Source organism: Zalophus californianus, chromosome 12 (genome assembly GCF_009762305.2).
Source record: "Zalophus californianus isolate mZalCal1 chromosome 12, mZalCal1.pri.v2, whole genome shotgun sequence".
Classification (NCBI taxonomy): Eukaryota; Metazoa; Chordata; class Mammalia; order Carnivora; family Otariidae; genus Zalophus; species Zalophus californianus.
The window spans coordinates 74,356,672-74,380,712 of NC_045606.1; the positions used below are offsets into that span (position 1 = coordinate 74,356,672).

The 24,041-nt window shown below is 39.6% G+C and overlaps 1 protein-coding gene across 8 annotated transcripts in view; it reads right to left on the minus strand.

The window, feature by feature from the left end:
* CTTNBP2 (cortactin binding protein 2) overlaps positions 1–24,041 on the minus strand; it is a 151,026-nt gene that overhangs the window by 49,903 nt on the left and 77,082 nt on the right. For 4 of the 8 annotated variants that reach the window (XM_027573508.2, XM_035723254.1, XM_027573512.2 and 1 more), the window contains 4 exons: positions 17,892–18,095; positions 16,131–16,230; positions 13,224–13,374; positions 9,063–9,317 (listed from right to left, as the gene is read on the minus strand). In XM_027573508.2, the coding sequence (XP_027429309.2) occupies positions 9,063–9,317; positions 13,224–13,374; positions 16,131–16,230; positions 17,892–18,095 (710 nt within the window). The other 4 variants (XM_027573509.2, XM_027573513.2, XM_027573510.2 and 1 more) reach the window with 4 other exon arrangements.

Consider the following 24,041-nt stretch of genomic DNA (forward strand, 5'->3'; position numbering starts at 1 on the left):
TATGTTCCATCTCAATTGCTAGCCCCTCCCCTTTCCCCCACAGATAACTACTATGATGATTTCTAATACCAGAGATTGGTTTAACCTGTTTATCAACTTAAGTGGAATCATATTGCAATTTCACTTTAATATTTGGCTTCTTTTCATTCAACATTATAAAATTCTATAAAATTCATCCATATGTTGGGACTATACATAGTTTACCCTTTTTAAAAAAGAAAGTACTGTGTGGAGGCACCTAGGTGGCTCAGTCAGTTAAGCATCTGCCTTCAGCTCAGGTCATGATCCTGGGGTCCTGGGATCGAGTCCTGCATCAGGCTCCCTGCAGAGCTTCTCCCTCTGCCTCTGCCTCTGCCTCTGTCTCTCATGAATAAATAAAATCTTAAAAAAAAAAAAGTACTGTGTGGTATTCCATGTGTGGTATATATGAATACATCATAATTTACTTATCTATTCTCTTGGTAACCCGATGGACATCGGGTTCCACTATGGACATTCCAGTACATGTCCTTCGATGGACACATGTACACATTTCTGTTGGGTGTTACGTTCGGAGATGGCCTGCTGGGTCACAGGCTATGCATATGTTGTTCTAGGTCAGTATATACTGCAAAGAGCTTTCAGAAGTGGCTATACCAATTTCCACTCCCACCAGGAGTATATGAGAGTTCCAGTTGCTTCACATTGCCCCCAAAACAGACTTTATACGTCAGTTCATAAGGAAGTACAGGAAATCCCTAAGGGTCAAAAAGAAAGAAAGTAAGCTAAAACCACCAATTAAGTGAAATCTGAACAGGAAGCCAGTGCTGGTGTGAAGGACAAGCGGATGTAGGGAATCTTTTCAAATGCTGGGGGGATGGGAGACGAGGTCTCTGAAGCCCCAAAATGGAGGTGCTGAACCAGGTTTGCCTGCAAAGGGAACTGACTAGAACATTGGTTTCTCACTGTGCCTGCTCAGGCTGGAGGGATCTCCTCTAACAACTGTAATCAAAGTCCGTTTTTTTGTAGATAGGTCTGGGGTTCAAATTCAAAAACTCCCTAAGCCAAGAAATGAACTGAAAACAAAGTCAAATATATAAATAACAGTTCTTATCAAACTGTTATGACTAATTTGTATAATACCAGTAAATGCATTAGATAGTAAATGAGAAATTCAGAAATGCTGATTTAGAAATGAACTTTAATGGGAAATTAACTAGAATGCAATTGGAGCACTAAACTTTGTGAATTCCCAGAGAAGAGAATAAAATAGTACCTTTATTATGCAAGTTAATACTTGCAGCAAAAGCAGATAAGAGCCAAAATAGACCTGGATCCTAATTCTGCCAATGTAAACGATTTTATCTATGATTTTCGGTAAATAACATTTAACATTTCTGTCTCAGTTTCCTTATCCTTGTTTAAATACCTGTATTTGCAGGGCTGTTATGTGACTTAAATGAAAAGATGCATAAAAAGTTCACATTCTCAGCATGTACTAAGCTCTCAATATTTTTTTATTAGTTGTTATTATTATAATCCACATAATCACCAATTAGAAAATAGCCCAAATATTCAATTAAGTGGTGAGGGATTATAGCACACCAATAAAGGTCACTGATCTCAGTATAATTCTAGGTGCTGTTACTTTAAATTACAAACAGACATGATAAAAGATACAACCAAAATCTGCAAGACTCTTTTACCTTTGACCTTCGAAGTGGGTCGTATATAATTTTTATTATACTCAGGTAGGTCAGTCGGCAATAATATAAGCAATGACTTTCTCTATAAGGAAGCAAGCAATGTTGGTCCCCAGGAGGACAGCGGGGTGATGCATATCCAAACCCACTGCTGGGCTCCATGCGGAACAGAAAGGAGTTGAACCTCCACCCAACTGACACTTACCAAGCACAGCTGCAGCTCTTTGAGTGCATACTAGGTGCCGGGCACGGCTCTAACACTTTGCAGTATTTAGTGCTCATTAATCCCCACAACTTCCAGAAAGAGGTGCTAAGCACTCTTCCAGGTCGTCTGTTAGACCTGAGGGTTGTGACGATGAGTAAGGTAATAGTTCTGCTTCTCAGGGAGGAATCCAAAGTGTAGTAGAGGCATGGGCAAAATGGCACTGAAGTGATGGCCAGAGTTGTACTAGGTGGAAGAGGACGGACAGGCGGAGCAAGGAATCTAAGCTCTCTCCTTGATGGGTGGGGTTTGTGAAGAGGGTAAATCCTGTGATGCCAGTCAATGCTTCCGGAAATGGATTCCCAGGGGGCCTAAACCAGGCAGGGTGTCCTACCCAAGTGACGTAGAACAAGAGATCTGGACAAAAGGGTTTAAACCAAAGTCCTATTCATTATGATAGAGATACATCTGCTACAAGAGACGCTTAAAAAGCAGAGGTTTAAGCTTAAGCTTTCACTTCCACTCACATCCCACTCACTAGAACTTAGGTAGGTGACCTTATTACCTGCAAAGGAGTCTGGAGAATGTGGTCTTTAGTTTGGGTGGTCATGAGCCCAGAACTCTGCAGAATCCACTATTACAGAGGAAGGGGGAAAGAGATGTGGAAGGTTAGTGACCGACCTCTGCCATGGTCCTTTAAGGAGAGCTGAAAAGCAAGGTAGAAGTGCCAGGGAGACTGAGTAGAAACCCCAAGTCCAAAGAGCTAGATATAAGATCAAAGTCAGGTCAGGGACCTGAGAGTCTGACACTGGGCAGAGGGAGGGAGGGTGAAAGCAGTCTGCAAATGCACAGAGTGGACACCCTGGGGGTATGGGTGTGCCCAATGTCTTGCACGGCAGGAAGATGGAGGCTGTTAGAATGAGAAATAATGGCATAAGCAACAAGGTTGATTTAGGGGTGAATGGCCAAAGACAAACACAGCAGGAGTTCGCTGTGAAGGGCTGAGTTCTAAGGTCGGCATGAAGACAGGTTTTCTGTAGGCATGAGGATATATTCAGGTAGCAAAGTGCCATGATAAGCATGATTCTGAAAACCAACTGGTACGTTTGGAAGGTTTACGGGAAAGGAGGGTGAAAGGAAGGAGCTCAGTAAGAAAGAACTGCAGTTAACAGTCCATTCACTCATCAATTCAGCAAACGGTACTCGCAGGCCAGAGACTCTGCTGGACACAGTACACACAAAAATGGAAAAGTGATATTTTTTATTTTTTGGAGGAGACGGAAAGAGGCATGCAAACAATTAAAGTAGAAGCGCTCTAAGTGAAGTGTGGAGAGGAGCCCTGGGAGCACCTCGCTTCTGGAAGCCAAGACTTGAGCGGAGCTGTTTTCCAGGCAGGGACGGGTCAGCACAGGAGAAGAGGCCATCTGAGGTAATGGGAAGCGGAGACAGGAAGACAGGGAGAGGAGAGAGCACAGGGTGTCTGCAGAGTAGCCAGCGGTGCCTGCCGAGAGCGCACAGCGCGTTAGAGAAGGAGACAGGAAGTGTGCCTTTGGAGGTAAACTGAGTCCAGATGAAGAAGGGACTTGTCTGTCGCCATATAGGTCTGGCACTTATTCTGGAAGTGACAGACCCTTGGAAAGACGTTAAGCAGGGAAATTACATGACCAAGTTCCCCTGTCTGAAAGGCCCTCTCATGGTGAGCTAAGGGGGCGGAGAGACCGCAGATGAAGAGCCTGGCAGAACCTGCATGAATCCAGACAACAGACGAGGAGGGCTCCCCAGGGGCAGTGCCCACGAGATATGGAGGAGGCAACACAGTCAAAATTCATATGCGAAGGAATTAAAATCTAGAGTTGTACCGATCATTTGAATTCGTTAAGTCAGGAAGATGGAGCAAGTAAACACAAATGCCAGGTGATGGTACTGGATTCAGAAGGAACAAGAGATGCAGCAGACGGGCTAAGGAGCACAAACACGGGAGCCCAAGGATGCAGCCAGGTGGAGTGTTCTGATGGAAGCAAAAGTGAATATGATCATCAATGGGGTTACCATATAATTCCCCAAATGGTACACTTTTAAGAGTAAAAAGGGGGGTACTGTTAATAATTACACTGGGATGACAGGCATAAAGAATGACTGTACTGGGCAAACTGTGGCCCTCCTGAATAGGACCTTCTTGGGTAGATTCAGGAAATGCTTAGGTAAGGCTAGAGACAACACTTTGGAATTTCTAGGTTATAAACTGGGGATCAGTAAAATCATGCAAGGGAAAAAGTACACAGCACAAGGAGAAAAAGGGTCAAAAAACCCAGATCCATGAAAGGTGTTCGTGGAAAACAAGGAGAGTCCCTGTCTTGGGGGAGGAGTGGAACAGGGCTTTGGTTGGCTAAGTTTAGATTAGAATCCATTAGGATCCTGTCGGTTCATCTCTGCTGCTCAAATTAAGCAAGGATGCAATACTCTGCACTGAATATTCTGGAATAGGTGTTAAAAAAAATAGCCTTCCCTTTGTTTACTAACAGCTGAGTCAGACTGGCCTTTTCAAAAATAATTTTATAGGGCGCCTGGGTGGCTCAGATGGTTAAATGTCTGCATTCGGCTCAGGTCATGATCCAGGGTCCTGGGATTGAGTCCCGCATCGGGCTCCCTGCTCAGTGGGGAGCCTGCTTCTCCCTCTGCCTCTCTCTCTCTCTGTGTCTCTTATGAATAAATAAAATCTTTAAAAAAATAAAAATAAATAATAATTTTATGAAAATTAAGGGGAAAAAAAGGAAATAATCGTGGAGAATCTAAAGCACAAAAACAGATTCCCAAGAACAGATTTCTACTTATCATGATCAACATCTAGTTCCAAAGAGTTGGTCCAACTTCATAGATATCTTATCTTTCTCCTCTCCCAGCCAGTTACCCAATTCTGCATGACAAGAAAGAAACTCAAGTGACTCCCATAATCTTATTCTCTGCAGCCATGACCCAGGGAGAGGAAATCTAAATCTTGGGGCCCCCTGTGGGACTCTATACTTGAGACACACAGCCTCATCCAGACCACCCACTCAGGGTGGATGCTACTGCATCAGAGGAAGTGCCTGACGCTCCCTGGCTAGAAGAAAATAATGTGTCAGGCAGACCACAATCCTAACACAATGCAAAAATGACCTAATGATGGTAACAAGAGGGCCACTGCCTGATCAGAGGGCAGGAGGCCTGCCCAGAGATGACTGCCAGGGTGCCGGAAATAAATGTCTGGAAGACAGGTAAAAAGCCAGGTGTAGAGAGCTGGTTTTGGGATGCGTTACTGCAGAAGCCACAGTTAAAGCTGAAAGACTGGATAAACTCTTAAAAAACAGGACCAGCCAATTACAAATGGAGTATGGGAGTTGCTTACAGTTAAACAAAAGAGAAAAACCAGAAAAACAGAGAAAGCCTGGTCCTTGAAATAGGAGGGGAAGTGAGGATGGGGCAGGGTCGAAAGTGGAGGAAGGAGTCTGCATGAAATAGTCAACACATTAACTCAGACAGACTGAGTAAGAGCCTGAGTGACAGGAAGCCACCAGCTTTGGTCATATCTATAAACTAGAATTATAATCTAGTCCTGCAGCCAAAAACACACACAGTCCTCAGAAATAAACTCTTTGTACGAGAGCTTCAACAACAGAGATATCAAATTCAGAACATCTCCCTAATGTTTCTGCTGCACAAACCTGACATGTCAAAAGTCACATGACACAACCGAGTTTCACTAAGAAACTCTTCTTTCTATTCACACTGTGATGAAAACAAACGTTTATGCTCAATGATTAGTCACAGGCCCTTTAGAGAGAGGCATTCCTATTACCAAACACTCAAGGGCAACTAGCATAAATTGCTTAGCCACTGGGAGAAAGACAAAGGACTAAAGTGGGAAAAGAACTGATTTGGGAATCTGATCTTCCATGAACTGACCTTGGGGAATGCATTACACTATTTTCTGAGACTTGATTTTTTCATCTACAAAATGAGGAGGTTGGGCTCAATGAGCTATATCCCTTCAAGCTCTGAAATTCCACAATTCTTTATTGAACAACACGTGGAAACAAGTAATGATGTACTGCTACGTTATATAGGTCGGACACATATATGCTGCTGGACGGAGAAGAACCATTCATTTTTTAAGCTCTGCTTGTGGTCAGGGTAGAATTTTTCACCTGCACAATGATTAATTCAGAACTGTAATTTTTTTTTTTTCCAGAAAATTAGTCTTAGGAAATTAGTTGTAAATGGATTACCTCTCTGGAGAACAATCTCAGCCAGGATATGAACTCTGTATTAGGCAAATGATGCAGAAGGACTTTCCAATACCTTCGACTTGGAAGGAAGGCAGCATGGTACAGTGTGAAGATAATGAAATCAGGCAATCTGGGCTTCATTCCCAACTTCTCTCTAGTACTCCCTCCAGGGTTTAAATGTCCTAATCATAAAATGAAGAGGCTAGACTAGAAGATGAAGTATCCATTCTGGGGCTAAAAAAAAAAATCTATTACTTTAATCTATGATTTTACTCAGCAGTGTGCCAAAGTTGTCAGTCATGATCACTTTTATTTTTTTTATTTTTATTTATTTTAAAGATTTTATTTATTTGCTAGACAGAGAGAGAGAGTGAGAGTACAAGCAGGGGGAGTGGCAGGCAGAGGGAGAAGCAGGCTCCCCGCAGAGCAAGGAGCCCGATGTGGAACTCGATCCCAGGACCCTGGGATCATGACCTGAGCTGAAGGCAGACGCTTAACCAACTGAGCCACCCAGGCATCCCAGTCATGATCACTTTTAAAAATCTCTCTTTTCTCGTTCAAAATTTATCTTCCGCCTCTTAAAGAAAATACAGGGAGAGTCGTATTCTATGAGAGAAAGTGGTCATATTTCCCTTTACTCAACAATGACAGAGCATCTACGTGTACCAGGGCATGAGGATCCATGAAGATACCATCCCTGATTACAAAAAGCACGAGGACTAAGTAGTTCATAATTAAGGAGCTGAGCAGCAACACAAGAGCCCTACACTGCAGGGTAACTCACCCTGGGAGCGCTTTCTCTCTCTGCTTAGCATGAGAGGTTCAGCAGCTGAACATTCTAGATCAGTGATGCTCAGAGTTTCTTTTGTTTTTTGTTTTTTGTTTTTTTTTGCCTCCAGGTTGAGCGTGTATACAACCCACTCCAATCAGTAACATCTTCAGACATTTTCTTGAGGGGGTGGAGTAGGTTGAAAACAACTCCTTCAATGTACCCTTCTACCACCAAATGAGATTCATGGTCTAAGATGAACCATGCATTTTCATATGTAAACTTTTCACAGTTCTCATCTTTGTCTCCTAAAAACTTCTATGTCATGCATATTGCATCCCATTCAAATCAAGACATGAGTATCAAGTTCACAAAATTTTTGTACTTTTTTGTTAAAGGGTAAAATGGGAGCAAACTACTAACAAGCAATACCTCCACATTTAACTAAATCATGCTTTTCTCATTTTTTTAAAAAAAAAAAGTCCAAAATGAACAGCTTCTGTTCTAGGTCATAATAACAGGAAGTTACCCAAATGCATTTTCTAGCTATTCCCGGACATCTCCATCTGGATGAACCTCTCAGCACTTAAATCCAGCATGTCTAAACCCACGTTCTATCTTCTTGATCACAATGATGCCTCTCCTTTTCTCTTCCTGGGAGCGTCACTGCTCCCCTTCTCGAGTCAGCTCCCTTTTTTCCTGCATCTAATCTGTCTGCAACCCGAAGACACTTCTGGTCTGTAATGTGTCTCATTCTATCTGCCACTCTCTTCCATCTTTCACCTAGTCTCTCTTCCTGCCACCAATTTTTTCATAACCCTCAATCTTCTCTATGTTATTGCTAAGTTAATCATTCAAACTAGAGAGCTGATTATTTTGCTCCTTTGTACAAAACATTTCAGTGGCTTTACTCTGACCAGTAAAAAAGGCCCCAACACCTTAAAATGTCACTGAAGCCCACGTCGGACTATGAAACCCTCAGTCCCATCTCATTTCTCACTGTCCCTCATCAGCTTGGCCAGTGCTGTTGCTCACGTCCCTCCTTCCAGTCTCTACTCCTGCTGCTGCCCAGTCTGACCTACTCTCCAATCCCAGTGATGAGTGGCCAATTTAACCCACCCCGCAAGGCCAAAATCACTTCTAGTGCCTCCTGAAAGAGCCATTTCTGAGCCTAAGATCCCTGTGACTCTGCTCTCTGATGTAGGTGCATTCTCTTTTTTCAAAAAATAAAATTTGCATTTTTATACTGTTCCAACCTCATGTCCAATACCCTTATTTTAATTTGTTGTTCTCTTATCTACACTTGCCTTGTATCCTGTTCTTTTGCCACTGAACTAGGGAGTTAGCTGATGGTATAAGTGATCCCTGCAGATGTCAGCTGACACAGTGCCTTACACTCAGGAGCTTCCTAATAGCTTTTTATTGCTAAAGTACATTATTGCTAAACTGATCAAAACAGAAAAAAGCATGAGTGAATGGCCTATTATTTCCTTAATAATCAGAATTATTTTCTACTCTAACTGATGAGTGAAATCTTGAGCCCCCTTGTACCTACCAGTAAAACAGCACAGGAAGAGTATAAGGGAGGCAGTTCAGAGTCGAGAGCATGGCCCTGGCCCTCCCTCTAACCAGCAGCATAGCCTTGGTCCTTGAATCAAACAATCCCGTAGGCTAAATCAACACCAAACTTTCTCCTAATTTTACATGAGATTTTTAAAAAATGTCTGAAATCACTCCCACATTTGTTAACAAACTCCAGGTATGATTTTTATAGAAGTCTCGGGGAGCCTGGGTGGCTCAGTCAGTTAAGCATCTGACTTCAGCTGGGGTCATAATCTCGGGGGCCTGGGATTGAGCCCCACCTGACAGGCAAGGGATTCTGCTTCTCCCTCTCCGTCTGCCCCTCCCCCTGCTTATGCATGTTCTCTTTTTCTCTCAAATAAATAAATAAAATCTTATTAAAAAAAGTCTCATATATGGTTGACTGTAAATACTATGGGACAGAAAAGAAAGGCAGTTCATATTGGTAGTTGATTGTCTCCTGCAATATCACTCAGTCTCCAATCATTCTGTTGAAATACTCAGTCAATAGCAGACAACTGTGTCACGCATCAAATTACAACGCCAGCTTCTACCAGACACACCTTAAAACCTTTTGAGGCAGCAATATGGGCAGCGGTCCAGCCTTCTCCGTCAGCATGGTTAATGAGGTCTGCAGGAACAACAGGCCTGGATGTGCCTTCAGGACTCTCTTCTCCTTGATCCGAGTCAAAGACACCTGACTCGGGTTCCTCCTCATGCGAAGAGTTTCCGCGAGCTGGTGCTCTATGGTACATAAGAAGCTTGAGGCTGTCCACGTTACCAGTGTCCACAGCTGCGTGAACTGGTGTCCAGCCATCCTGAAGATAAAATGACCAGGAGGAAAGGGTTGATTACAACATGGATGTTGAGAACAGTATTATTTAAAGTTCACCTCTAAACGTTCTTGGGCATGAACCAGTGAGCCGGGAAAAGCAGGCATTCCAATCCTGAATGTCACTGATGAGCTGAGTTAAGTTCTCTGATCTCTGTCAATTACCGTATTTCCCACTGCTAGGACTCATGTTTGCTGTTTTGTAACAATTTCCACTTAACAGCCATTTGGAGTTTAAGAATACAAAAAAAATGAACTTTAGCATAAAGATTTTTCAAAATTTATATCCAAGGACAGTATTATTAGTAATGTACTAACTGAATGCTGCTATAAGCCAATTTTACTTATAGGGCAGAGTTCTAACCAGTGATCTTAAAATTTTAGGCCAACAATTCTTGAAGGAAAAAAATGTAGGTAATAGGGAAAAGCTGGACATACAGGAAAAGCAAGGCCAAATAACTTCATGAAATGGGTATGGGCCGTTATTGAGAGTTCTGTGATTGCAGTTGGAAACTGATAAATGCAAGCTTAGAAAATGTTCCAACTAAAATTATGGGGCCCACTCTCTAGAATATATTACTGTGAAGCCTTCATTATCCACTTGGCTGGTCGCTAGAGTACATTCACTTAGAACTCTTTTCTAGGGCAGTGTTTCTCAAGTGTGGTCACCAGACCAGCAGCAGCAGCATCACCTCGGAACTTGTTAAAAAGGAGAGTTGTTGAGTCTTCACCCAGACCGACTGAATGAGAAGGCAATCTGTGCCTTCACCAGCCCTCCGGGTGATTCAGATGCACTGAAGTGTGACAAGCACTTTTCCAGGGAAAATCTTGGTCCCCTTTCCATCTCTCAAGGGGTTTCCTTTCACTCAGGTACCAGTCTTCATTACATTTTAAGACTTTCATAAAAGAACAGAATTATTTTGGTGATTTGTATTTTTTACTTTATTTTCCTATCTTTATTTTCTTTTTGGTGAATATTTTTTCATGGGGTATTTCATATTGCAGTATTAAATATCTTTCAGCGAGCTAAAGCACACTTTTTAAGAAAATAATGGGGTAGAACACAAGGAAAGACAGTAAGCGGTAACAGTATACATTTAGAGTGAGTTATCTGATCATTTGCTAAAGCTGTCTCTTGATGAAGTGGATTTTTTCTGGTTCTATACTTCATACCAGTGAAGTCGGCTTGGCTACAACAAGACCATGGCTGGGCAGTAAAGAGAATACCTTAGAGTCCTCGGGCATATTCCAGGTAGGTAAAGCGTTTCATGGCTTATTCTTTGTTGGGCTGTGGACACCATTACTGGTAAGCCTTAATTAGGCACGAGAGTGTAAGTGCTCCTGACCTTCCCTAGTCAAATCTCTTGACTTTTTCCTAATTTTTACATTGCAAAGGCTATGTTTATAGGAGCATTGTTTACAACAGCCAAGATATGGAAGCAGCCCAAGTGTCAACTGATTGATGAATGGATAAAGAAGATGTGAGATATATATTATATAATGGAATATTATTCAGCCATAAAAAAGAATGAAATCTTGCCATTTGCAACAACACGGATGGAGCCTGAGAGTATAATGCTAAGTGAAATAAGTCAGTCAGAGAAAGACAAGTATCATATGATTTCACTCCTATGTGGAATTTAAGAAACAAAGCAAACAAGCAAAGGGAAAAAGAGAGAGAGAGAGAGAAATCAAAAACAGAGTCTTAATTATAGAGAACAAATTGATGGTTACCAGAGGGGAGGGTTGGGAAGGTGGGGTGGGTTCAACAGTCGATGGGGATTAAGGAGTGCACATGTCATAAAAAACAAACAAAAAAAGAAAATATAAAACCAACAACAATCCAGGATCTAAGGGTGACCTATAAAATAGATAATGGACCTTTTTATCCTGGGAAATTTTAAGGATGTTTCCTATGAAAGGAATGCACAGCATAGCCAATTCTCTACCAAGAGAAGAAATCCAAGGTTCAGATAACCTTTGGAAATTAAGTATCTACGCTCGTCTTTCATTAGGAATATATGGTAGGGTGGTGACTGTTACACCTTTAATATTCTGGGAAGCTGCAAAAACAAAAATAAGGTAATTCCTGAGTGCAATGAAGAGTGGATCATGAGGGAAGCTCCTTAACTCCTCCAGCCCAGAGAGGGCACTGTCAGAGAAATGCATGTCAGTGTGCACAGGGCTGATGACTTGGTCTTCAAGTCTTTCACAACATGTTGATGAAGACAAATTTGGGAGGGCTAATTGAGAAGTTTTGTTTCAAATGCATTTCTGTGTGGCTGAGCCAGCAGTGTTATCCAAGGTCTCTTCCATGCATCAGACTCTACTTGTCTTCAGTTTCTAAATCACTGATGTTATCTGTGCACCTTGTACAGGAGACATCAGAACTGTGTGGGACGGAGTCAAGAGCGACTTAGGGTCCATAACAGATTTCTGCATATAGTGCTTCCCGTTCTGAGGCAAATTAGACAATGACCCTGATCTCTGTGAGGTGCTACACAATCTTAGCAATAACAAATGAGCACAAATAACCCTCCTCTAAGTGCTGGCAGTGGGCACTATCTTGGCACAAAACTTCCTTTTGTTTACACGTGTTACAACGGAGTCCCATGTTATAATTGATGATGATGATGACCACGGTGTCAGCTAACATCTGTTTATTGCTTCCAGTTCCCAGGCACTATACCAACTACCTTATATAGATAGCCTCATCTCACTTTAATAACCCTAACAAAGGCTACTATTAGACTTATTTTGTAGAGGGGTCAACCAAGACACAGAGAAGTACCATAACTTGCTTAAGCTCACAAAGCTTTATGAAGGCATGGTTTGAGCCTCAAAGGTTTGATTTCAGAGCCTGAAATCTCTCAGCCATTATGAGATAATTTTATATCGTTGTTACTGCCACTACCAAGACAGGTGATGCTTCTGCAGCTCTTTTATAAAATACACATTTTGAAAATATATCCAGAATTGGACCATTTCCCACCATTTCTACCCCTCCACCTTAATCCAAACCACTATTGCTTCTTGCCTGGATTAAAACAACAGATTCCTACAGGTCTCCCTTGCAGCTGCTCTGCCCCACCTACAGTTTATTCTCAAACCTGCAGCCAAAGGGACTCTTAGAAAAATGAGTCAGTTCATGTCTTTGCTCTCTTCAAAACCATCCATCCAAAGGCCTTATTCCAAGTGCTTGCCATGGCCCATGAGGCCTTTTGTGGCTGGCCTGTGGCCACACTAGCCTGCCTGAGGTTCACTGAGGGTACCACCGCTCTTCCACCCCCGACCTGGCACACTGCTGCCCGTGTCTCTTCAGGGCCCACACCCTTACTTCTTTCAGGTCTTGACCCAACTGTCACATTTTCAACGAAGACTTTTCCCACCAACTGAAGGAAGCTCCCACCCCAGGCACTCCGATCTTCGAAACATCCAGCTACTATCTGTTTACTTATTTGTCTATGGTCACCCCTCCCGTCCCGTGAGGAAATAAGATCCATGAGGACAGAACTGTCTGATTTGCTACTGTCTCTCCTGTCCCGAGGACAGCAGGTGCTCAGGTAATATTTGTCGAATGATGAAAAACTTATACTTCCATTATCTCCCCTGATTCGGAAAATAGCCAAGACATAGGTACTCATTTTACTGTTTTACAGATGAATAATTTGAAGTTCAGAGGACAAAGGACTGGTTAGGCTGACAGACAAAGCTTTTCATTAGCAGACACTCAAACAGAAGTCAGAAGTCAGATACTGTCCATATTTGATACCCTAAAAGCAAAAAAGCAAATCAAAGCAACCTCTATTTTAATATATTTTGTTTTTCTGGCTACAGAGTTAGCAGACAGGATAAATTACAGGACAAAATCCCCCCCAAAACTGGTACTCACTCTGGTTTTTACACTTCGGTCAGTTCCGGCTTCCAGTAAGTGTTTGATACACTCCTTATTTCCATTTTTACAGGCCAGGTATAGAGGTGTCTGTCCTTCATCAGCAGCATGATTAATGTTGGCATTGTATGCAATTAATAATTCTACACACCTAAACACAAGATTGTGATTAATCATAATAAAACTGGTTTGATTTCTGAAGCACCTGACCCAGACATTAAATATAGGAAATAACGCTAAAGCAATTCTGTATCTTTCTACATCCATTGTTTTTACTTATATATGTATCAATTACTGGGGGTCTTATATGGATACTGTTTTGTAGCAAGGCTAAAAGATATACTTTAATCACAAATTTAATTACTCCTATGAAAATTTAAAGTAACCAGGTTGATCAAGCGCTAAAACTTGGTTTTGACACTTTTCTGTAACCAATTTGTAAACGTGGAGTCCTTGCAATATATTTAACTAATTGGGATGAATGGTTGAACTGTGGTTGACATATATATTATTTGTGGTTCAAAATAGCTTAAACCTTGAAAAAGGACTGCTGAGTCATTTTGAGATTTTCACTTGAGAAAATAATTATAAATAGCTCAGACAGCAGGGCACCATGTGCCTCCACTATAAAAGGCAGCAGGGAGGCAGAGCAGAGGGCTGCCTTGGGGAGAACAGACAGCAGAGGCTATCCCGTCTCCTAAAGGGGGGCTATTTACAAGGAAAAAGACGGCTAAGCAGAAATTCATTGCTCTGAGAATCAAGGAGGAAAAAAATGAGGTAAATTCAAGACTTTGTGGCATTTGTGCAAAGTGTTTATAAAATCACATGCAAATAAATGGAGAAAAGTGGGCTAAATCATAATCAAATTAAGAAGCAATTTACATCATCTTCATTTTTTTTTTTTTTTTTTTTACTTCAGATTTATGCCTTTTTTTCCCTGGGCTTTTCTTGAAAACATTTGGTTTATATATATTTAAAAAATAAATTACAAATTGATATGTGTTTGTATCTCATGTACATTTAAACTAATCAACCCCCAGGGTTCTTCCTTTTGGGCAAAGCTATCCACGCCTACATTCCTGACACTCTTAGACTTCCCAAGTTAAGTGGCACTACAGATTGCTGGGTGACGATAAACGTAAAAGCCTGAAGAAGAAATCCCTTCTGGAGGACTCAGGACACATGCACAAAGTAACAGTAAAACCAGTATCTATGGTCCTCAACAATAAACTCATGAAGTGTGCATCAGACATGCAGAAAAAAATAACGTATACTTTAAAGATGCATTTTGGGTATTTAAAACTTACACGTATAATTAATAACATTAGTGTGAACCTTAAAACCCATATTACAGGAATTATGAAATATGTTAAAGAACATTTCTATCAGATAGCTAATATTAACAAGTCAGGAAATGATAGATGTTGGCGAGGATGCAGAGAAAGGGGAACTCTCTTACACTGCTGGTGGGAATGCAAGCTGGTGCAGCCATCTGGAAAACAGTATGGAGGTTCCTCAAAAAGTTGAAAATAGAGCTACCCTATGTCCCAGAAATTGCACTAGGGATTTACCCTAACGATACAAATGTAGTGATCCGAAGGGGCACCTGCACCCCAGTGTTCATAACAGATGTCCACAATAGCCAAACTATGGAAAGAGCCCAGATGCCCATCGACAGATGAATGGATACAGAAGATGTGGTATATATATATACAGACACACACAATGGAATACTACTCAGCCATTAAAAAAAAAAAAGAAATCTTGCCATTTGCAATGATGTGGATGGAACTAGAGGGTATTATGCTAACAAAATAAGTAAACCAGAGAAAGACAATTATCATGTGATCTCACTCATATGTGGAATTTAAGAAACAAACAGAGGACCATAGGGGAAGGGAGGGAAAAATAAAACAAGAAGAAATCAGAGAAGTGAGACAAACCATAAGAGACTCATTTAATCATAGGAAACAAACTGAGGGTTACTGGAGGGGATGGGGGTGGCGGGGTGGGGTAACTGGGTGATGGGCATTAACGAGGGCACATGATGTAATGAGCACTGGGTGTTATATAAGACTGATGAATCACTGAACTCTACATCTGAAACTAATAATACATTATATGTCAATTAACTGAATTTAAATTTAAAAAAAAACTTAAAAAAAAAAAGACATTTCTATCAGGATAGTTAGATAAAAAGTTTAAAAGAGCTTGCATTCCCCACAGGACATTTCAGCACAGGCAGAGAAAGCAGCCCAGTGACATTCTATGTTATTAAAAATTTTAAAAAGCCATGTCTATATTCAACAGACTTGGTAGGCTACTGAAGAAATCACTGCTAAACTTACACATATTTCAGTTGGTAGATTCTTTTGGGTTTGTGCTCTAATTACATTTAGTATGAAAAGTTTCTGTTTCAATTTTTTTTAAATGACAAAACAAGGTGAATATATTGGGATTTAATACCGAATAAATTGCCACTCAGAAGTTAAGATTATTGTAATTAATATAATTCTAGGGTTTATTTTTAATACCATCACAAGTGAAAAACCTTTTTTGTGTTGGGGTGGTGGTAAACAGTGAATGACAGTCTTTAACAGTGTATGTATCACTGCATATATGTTGAAAGACTATAAATCTATTTTCTTCTTCAGAAGTTCATTCATGTGAGGTTGACACACAACATATTTCTCTTCTTTACTTCCCTCATATACAACTATTTACCTTTAAAGAAGAAGAGCAAATTTAAGATCCTACTTTGCATTTAAATCTTCAAATATATTTAGTGAATTTATTTGCCAGTGGATTTTAAGCACTAGTTTACACATTCAGAACTGAAATATGTGTGCAAATTATAGAGAGACTCTTCATAGAGGGGGAAAAAGAAGAATTCAGAGCATCACTTACTTGAAATGTCCCTGAGCAGCTGCAGCACACAAGGGTGTGAAGCCATTTTTATCAGCAGCATTGACTTGGGCTTCTGCATTCAGCAGCAATCTCACACAGTCTATGGATTTTAATAGAAAGCCATTTAAATTCCCCATTTAGAGTTATGGTGTGCCAAATTCTAAACAAGCTCTATATAAATGCTAAACCCAAAGGACCTCTCCCGTGCACAGTCCACCTGACAATTCTAGCATGGTAGATATGAGACTTCACAGGCTATTTTATAGAGAAAGTAGCCTCTTTTCCAGAAGATGCTAATGCCCCAGACTCACCAACTAAGTAAGACGCGATGTGTGTGTGTGTGTGTGTGTGTGTGTGTGTGTGTGTGTGTGTGTGTGTGTGTGTGTGTGTGTGTGTGTTGCTTTGGGAAGAGTTGCTGATGAGAGAAAGGATTGTTATGTGTCAGAAAATATTTTACCAGATTTTTCCACCAGTCCATCATGTTATTGGATAGAGAACTAAATCTACTTACCAAATTGAAATACCATTCTTTGTATTTTAAATAGTTAAATTCTTACTTTGTGATAATTAACCTTTTAAAACACTTCTGTGTGATGGTCATCCTACATGTAGCAGTGTGTGAGGTAAACCCTCATAAAGTCACCTGACTCTGACATAAATATCATCTAGGAGTCGTGTTCCTCATGGTATTTACTAGATTTAATATCTCTACATTAAAGAAAATTCCCACAGGGCTTCTGAAGTAAAGAATCCGAAGGTGCTTTTAAAATCATGAGCTATCTTCTTAGCTCACTAGATGCTTCCAGTTAGTCCACTTGAACACAGTGAAGCTCTGAAAACTTCTGTGAATTACTCAACAATCATGCAGCTTATATGAGCAATGCTATTTGATTTTGGATTTGCAGTCAAATTATTTTTTCTGCACTACCATATGTTTTAGTCAATTTGACCACAAGACTTGCATTTTAAGCAACAAGAATAATTCCCAGACTTCACCAATATGTCGTTTATAGCTGTACAACTCCTCAGTTCTCTTAAAAAAAAATCCAAATAACCATAAATTGTTCCAACGACAGAACAGTTTCAGACCCATGACCTTCTAGAACTACTAAAACTTGCCCTCACCGTAGCATGTGTTAAGACCTGTCACTTTGAGTTTCACACACAGGTATCCTAACAGAGAAATAGACAAATTAAGCTATTTTGTCCTGACTAAAGTGATCACAGATGGGAGGCTTTATTCTAAAATGTGCTTCATAGTACTAGACCCCAAATTTTGACATATACCATACATTTCATTGTGCATAAAACAACGATCACTTTTTGCTAGCTGCAATAAAATCTTAAGTTAAAAAAAAAGATTTTTATGTATTTGAGAGAGAGAGGGTGAGCAAGCGAGCATGGGGAGAGGGGCAGAGGGAGAGGGGAGAGAGAGAAAATCTAGAGCAGACTGTGCTGAGCGTGGAGCCCAAGGAGGGGGAGGGGGGTCGATCTCACAACCCTGAGATCATGACCTGAGCCAAAATCAAGAGTCAGTTGCTCAACTGACTGAGCCACCCAGGTGCCCCTAAAATCTTACATTTTTACAAAACTACAATTTGGATTTTTTTTTTAATATTTACAAAATCTTCAAATCAAGTAAAAAAAAATTTAACCACTACTACCTGTAAGACAAAATCAAAACAAAAAGAACCTTCTGCTCATAGCAATGGTTACCAGTGCTTTTGACTCTCCATCCTTTTGCAAGAGGTAAGATCTCACCTGTATGTCCATTCTTAGCAGCAGAATACAAGGCAGAATGGCCATCTTCACAGGAGTAATTAATGTCCAGTCCTTCTTCATTAAGCAGCATTGATAATAAAGTGACATTTCCCTGGGCAGCAGCTTGCTGAAGAAGGGTGGGCCTGCCAGCCAGGGGGGCAGGACCACCACTCATTAGCAAAGGGGTTAGGGAGGGTGACCAGCCTGTGGGTTAAAGTGACCCTAGTTAGAGAGTAGGAGCAAGGACAAGAGACAGTATTACCCACTTGTTTCTGAATTACACACACACACAGACATATGAATACGTATCCTTAGAGGATTATGTGGTTTCAAACATTATCAATCTGTTAATATTTACTTAGCACAAATCTGTACTGTTATTTCAATCCTGTATCTGCTAATTAAATTAGCATACACAGTGACATATTATTTTTAGTTGTCAGTCTTAACACAGATAAATGTTAAAGTGGTGATTGGTTTTAGGAAACTAAGATGGCTGTCTCATTTTAAAAGTTCAAATTCCACTTCAGGGCTTTAAAACAATTTGAATTTTAAAATTATGTATAGGTTTCCTCAATTTCAGTATCAATCTGAAAAGTGAACTGACATCTTTAGGTACAGAAATAATTGTAAGAAATAGAGATTTATTTTTTCAACCATGTTTCCAAGGTATTTAACTAAAAATTTTACACAGATCATTAAGATAGACCAAATATTGCCAAGAAATCTATTTACACTCCTTGAATTCCCTTATTTGGGAAAAAAAATAATGTAGGGAGCCAAGTGCTATTCAGTATCAAGAGCTAATAGAAGCACAACATATATAATTGAATCTAGAATACTGTATACCAGCACAAATAATGCAAGACACGATTCTGAAGACTTTATCATCTGGCCATCTTTACAACTTGTATACCAGAAACTTTTAACCAGCCAACAAAACAGGACACTCTACCATATAGTTTTAACAAGAATTATAAGAGTTATCATAGTTAGATATTTCTCATCAGTATTTAGCAGCTTTAGAAGAGAATCTGTTAAGTGTGTGAAGTCGGCTGCATATAGCATGGAAAATTTTCTGAATTCTTCCTTGGTCAAAAGGCTGTAAAAACAGTAAAGTAAAAATATTTATTTAATGTGATATATAGGTTATTTTATGTGTTTTAGATATAATTAACTTTCAGAGTAAGTCATTGTACTTTCTTCCTTTTGAAGCCCCAAATACCTCAAAGTAATGTCTGGTGTATATGGAGGGGCCTATGCGCACATATTCCCTTTTCATGGTACACTTTCTACATAAACCCAGTAATATTCTCTGTACTCGGACACAATTGATGGATCTTTTATGTCTCCTCCACCTTGGCATAAGGATAATATTCTATGTATATGGGTATTACATTAATAAGCAAGAAATTTGTATAATTGAGACTTGATTTTAATAAATATTAAAATCAAAGGATTTCTTGGTATTTTAAATAAGTTCTTTGTGAAAAAAGTTTATACAAATAAAACAAGACTGTTTATTAAAAGCTGGACATTACGTCTTCATAATTAATTATTTGGGTCCGTGAATAATTTATTGTTTTTACCCTGTTAGACTGCAATGACATACAAAATTCAAATGCTCATAAAATTAAATATTTATCTAAACTTTATGATATTTTCCCATTGATATTCATTAGCTCTTCTTACAAAAGTAGTATTTTTACTTCATACTTACAAGAAGGCTCCTCTCTGGTACATTTTACCTTTTGTATTTTCTTAAAAACAAACAAAAAAACAAGCCCACAAAAATTAAATCAGTACTTATTAGAAATGGATGATAAACAGAGAAATTATAAACACCAAGGTATGATACCTTGACTGCAAAGCAAACACAAAGGTAACATGAAGGCATTGCAAGGTGGTCTCTGTGGAACAGAAGGGAGTATGGCTCACAAGGCAGTGAGTTTCTCTCCTTGAGCTCCCAGTGCGCTCTCTGCCCACCCTTCTCCCTTCCGCCCTCTCCTCTCACTGTCCTTCCTGCTACCCCCACCTCCTCTAGCTCATCCAAGCTGTCTTGGTTATTGATACCCTGTCAAGAATATCAACACTTATATATCAAATGGTTTGCTCTTCTTTTGGATTTTATTTTCATTTTTTTTTTCCAATGCAATTCTAGGCTTTGCGGGACAATTTAAATACAGATATATTTTTAACTGCCTTCTATGGAATCCTGGGATATAGTATCCTGGGAAACTATTTTTAATGCTAAGCTATCTGAAAGAGAAAATATTTATTCAAAAATTTTCTCAATCTTCAGACCACTCAAGAGTCAGTTTTCTGTCATACAAAACAACAGAGGAATATACACGAGGTTTTTTTTGTATTTTCTAAGAGGTGTGAAATATATTTTTTAAAATCTTTTACAAAAGAACAATGCTCTATAAATACCAAGTATTCTTAAAGCTTAAATAAATTTTTTATCCCCACACTCATTTCCAATTGCTTATTTTAATGAATCCTTCTATCAATATGGGAAAAATAAAACTTTACCATGAGACTTTATTGTTCATTTGAAATTCCCAACAATGATAAAAACAGTAATGACAGAACAGACCTGCGTCATACAGCTACTTTAATGAGGTTAGAAAAAGGTCATTCAGCTTCGCAGTGTCATATGCAAACATTAGTAAAGGTGAGCATCTCGCAGAACATGCGGTGGGTGACGAAGGGAACAGAGAGAACGTGCAATGCGAGAGGGAAGAGAGGTTGAGAACAGCTTCTGGCATCAGCTTCAGAGTGTGGAGAAGGTTAATGTCATAGCTCAGGTCAATCTCATTTTCAGATTTAGACTTCAAGCCAATCATACGTGGAGGATCATTTTTAAAAGATCTACGTTTAAGGAAAAATGTCTGAACCAAATTAAATAAAAGGTACCAAAGCACCTCCCTCCCCCCACAAAAAAACCCCCAAAACCAAAACCAAACCAGAAACAAATTTCCAAGGGTATGAAAACTCAGCTGCCTGGGGTGATTTCTGGTTTAGGCTTCTGTTCATCTAACAGTTAAAATGTGTTCATTGGACAAGTTCAGGAGAAACAAGAAATTTTAATTCATTTAGATTTTAAAATGCTATTTAAAAATTTAACATTTGCCTACAAAAACTGCTAATAGAGTAATTTACAACACAATTCATTAAAATGGTATCTTCTGTCAACGCAATTCTCCTCAGGAGTGCTTTAGCTTAATCATAATTGTTTGTCACAGATATAAATTGATACAGAAACTCAGAATTTTAGTTTTAAAGATATGGGATCTAGTGGTTCTCCAAGAGGGGAGAGGTAGTGTACTGCTGTTTGAAAAATTCAACAGACAAGTTTAATAAATCTTTCTGGACTGAAACTATTATTTTTTTTTTTTTTTTTTGGCTCAATGATTTCATTTTTAGATGAAAAAGCTAATGGCTCAGAGCAAACAGGCTCTTTAGGGTGACACTAGAAAGAGGCAGAAGTGGACTAACCCCGCCTCCTTAGACTCAGTAACCAGAGCTCTTTTCCTCACTGAATTTGGAACAGACATCTATCTACCAAGGATTTGGCAGATGTGCTCTGTCCTCATGCCCTGCGCTTACCAACCACAATTGCATTAGTGGCTATTTAGCAGATTAATAACCTTCAATGAGCTTATGATGGGGAGAGGCACAAATTCACCCAGGCACAGACAGGTTAAGAAGCAAGATGGAGGGAGCTCCGGTGCTTCCTGGCTGCAACGGGCATGGTGGCAAACACAGGGGCAATCCAAATGAAAAGCAGTTGAAATCCTGTATCTCATTTGGAAAAGTTAGGCTGGCCTACAGTCATGGTTGATTTAATCACCCCTCCTATGTAACTGCAATAACTTTTTATTCCCCAGACTAGATGCTCAGGAAAAGCTTCCTGAATGACTCCTCCTCCCTGTAACCAAGTGACTGAGAAACTTATCATCCCACCAAGGGTAATCTGGGAATTGCCAGATGATTTTGGCCAACTGCAAAATCAGAGAAGAGAAAATGAGGAACGAGTTTCACCTGTCTTCAGTGGCGGCTACTTCTTTGGTCGCACTGTTTATCCTCTTTTGCTCTCTAGATACAAGCAAAGGGCATTTTTCAGAAGGATTATAGCTCCTTTATCCAAAATTCCACTCTATCCTAGCTAGGTCAATCTGGCAAATATATAATAGACTAGGAAATCTCGTCTTTCAAGTTTCAGATCCTGCTGACAAAATGTTCTTCGGTTATGGATGCTGATTTTAAAACTTTTCCACCGAAACCAAGACACTGAAGCTGAACCTTGGAGCACAGCAACGACTGAGGCAATAATTGGCAAAGCATCAAAGTCCAAAGCAAAGATGGCTTTGTAGTTTTCAGAAACTGACAAAATTTATATATCCCAGGAAGTGTTTTTCCATTTTCTAGCTTGCACATTCATGTCAACAGCATCGCCACGGCTCCCAACAGTTTTGTAACCTGTGCTTGAGACTGACTTAAGACCTTACAGTACATTTTCTGATTCTCCTGAACGGTAGCAAAAGTTCCTCCTTTGAGCATGGATTTAGTTCTGAAAAACAGCTACCATCATTTTAGGCCATGAGACATGCTGTCCAGCTCAGTAATATCATTTCGAATAAAAAATATGGAATGCTGAATGCCTGTAAAGACATCACAAAGTAATAATAGCGAGGTCAATGCTAAAGCAAATGTTTTAAGCAACAATATCAATGAAGCAAGGATATCACCTCTGTTTATTCATCACTCATGCTGCTCTAAGTGCAATACCAAGCTCTTTGAACGTTAGGATAGTTAATCCTAATAGCCACCCTACCCCATGAGTAGTAGCATAAACTCCATATTAAGAATGAAAAAATTTGCTCAGTCCAAGAAAAATCACGAAAAGACACAGCCATAAATTGCAGAGCCTAGATTCCAGCACAGATCTGACTGACATCAAAGTCCATGCTGTTTCCAAATTCCCAATTATGCACCAAAATATGAATAGCAGCCTCTCAATGAGCATAATTTCCAGGAGACAGCTTATAATTAGATAAGTAAGTCCTGGCATATTGCTCTCATTACCTGACAATTAGCAAGAACAGTGCTACCTATTTTTCTCATTCTCACTCCCCACACCCTGAGTTTTAAATATAACACTACTCAAAACTTCACTTAATTCTTAAAGTTCCCTCCCATTAGAACCAATGGTCTCTGGTAGCCATTAAGATCCCATGGTAAGAGAGACTTCTGTCAAATTTCAGCAGAACTTTGACACTAACATTATTTTAGTGCCACATTTACTCAGTGAAGAACTAATCCAGTCATGTCAATAAAAAGCAATGCTTTCTCTAGCACTGTATAACAAAAGGGAAAAATCCAGTTCTTTATCAACTCCTTTAAGAGTTCCCTGCTTCATAAACCACATCTGCAGTGAAAACCTTCTCTACTATAGCCTACATGTGATGCTATCCATCTGTGCTCAAGTGTTGGAAGACAACAGCTCGGAACAGAATAAACAGCTTTTGAAATAAACTAAACTTAGAACAAGGAATTAAAATACACGTACTCTATTTTTGAGGTTAAAAAGAATACCAAACCACTATTAAAACCTAGAACAAATCAATTACAGAGCAAATCTAATCAATTTGATAATCCGAGGTAGACTATAGTGTTAATAACCACTTGAACGACTCTTTAACATTATCTCCAAAGGGATAGAATTGAACACAGATTGTCTGTTGACGACCCCCTAATATATGAAACCTTTTGAGATAAATATTTAAAAAGAAGGAACAATCTTTCTTCCCATGGAAATGCTTTAGTGTCTCTAAATTAATGGTCTCCATGAGCTCCAAACCACTACTTTCAGGTTATTTTAAAAGAAGAAAGCACTTAGCAACAAGAGAGCACAATTCATATAGCAAGATGAATCACCATACCCTGGAGCCTTTAAAGAAAAATACAAAAAAAAAAAAAAAGAGAGAGAGAGAGAGAGAGAGAGAGAGAGAGGAAAGAGGAAAAGAAAACAAAAACAAAAACGTATCAAATGTAGAAAAAAGTTTCAAGGCAATGTGAAGGAAATTAAGGCAAGTGAGGAAACAGGCCACATTCTTAAAAAAGGGTATAATATTTCAATCCCTT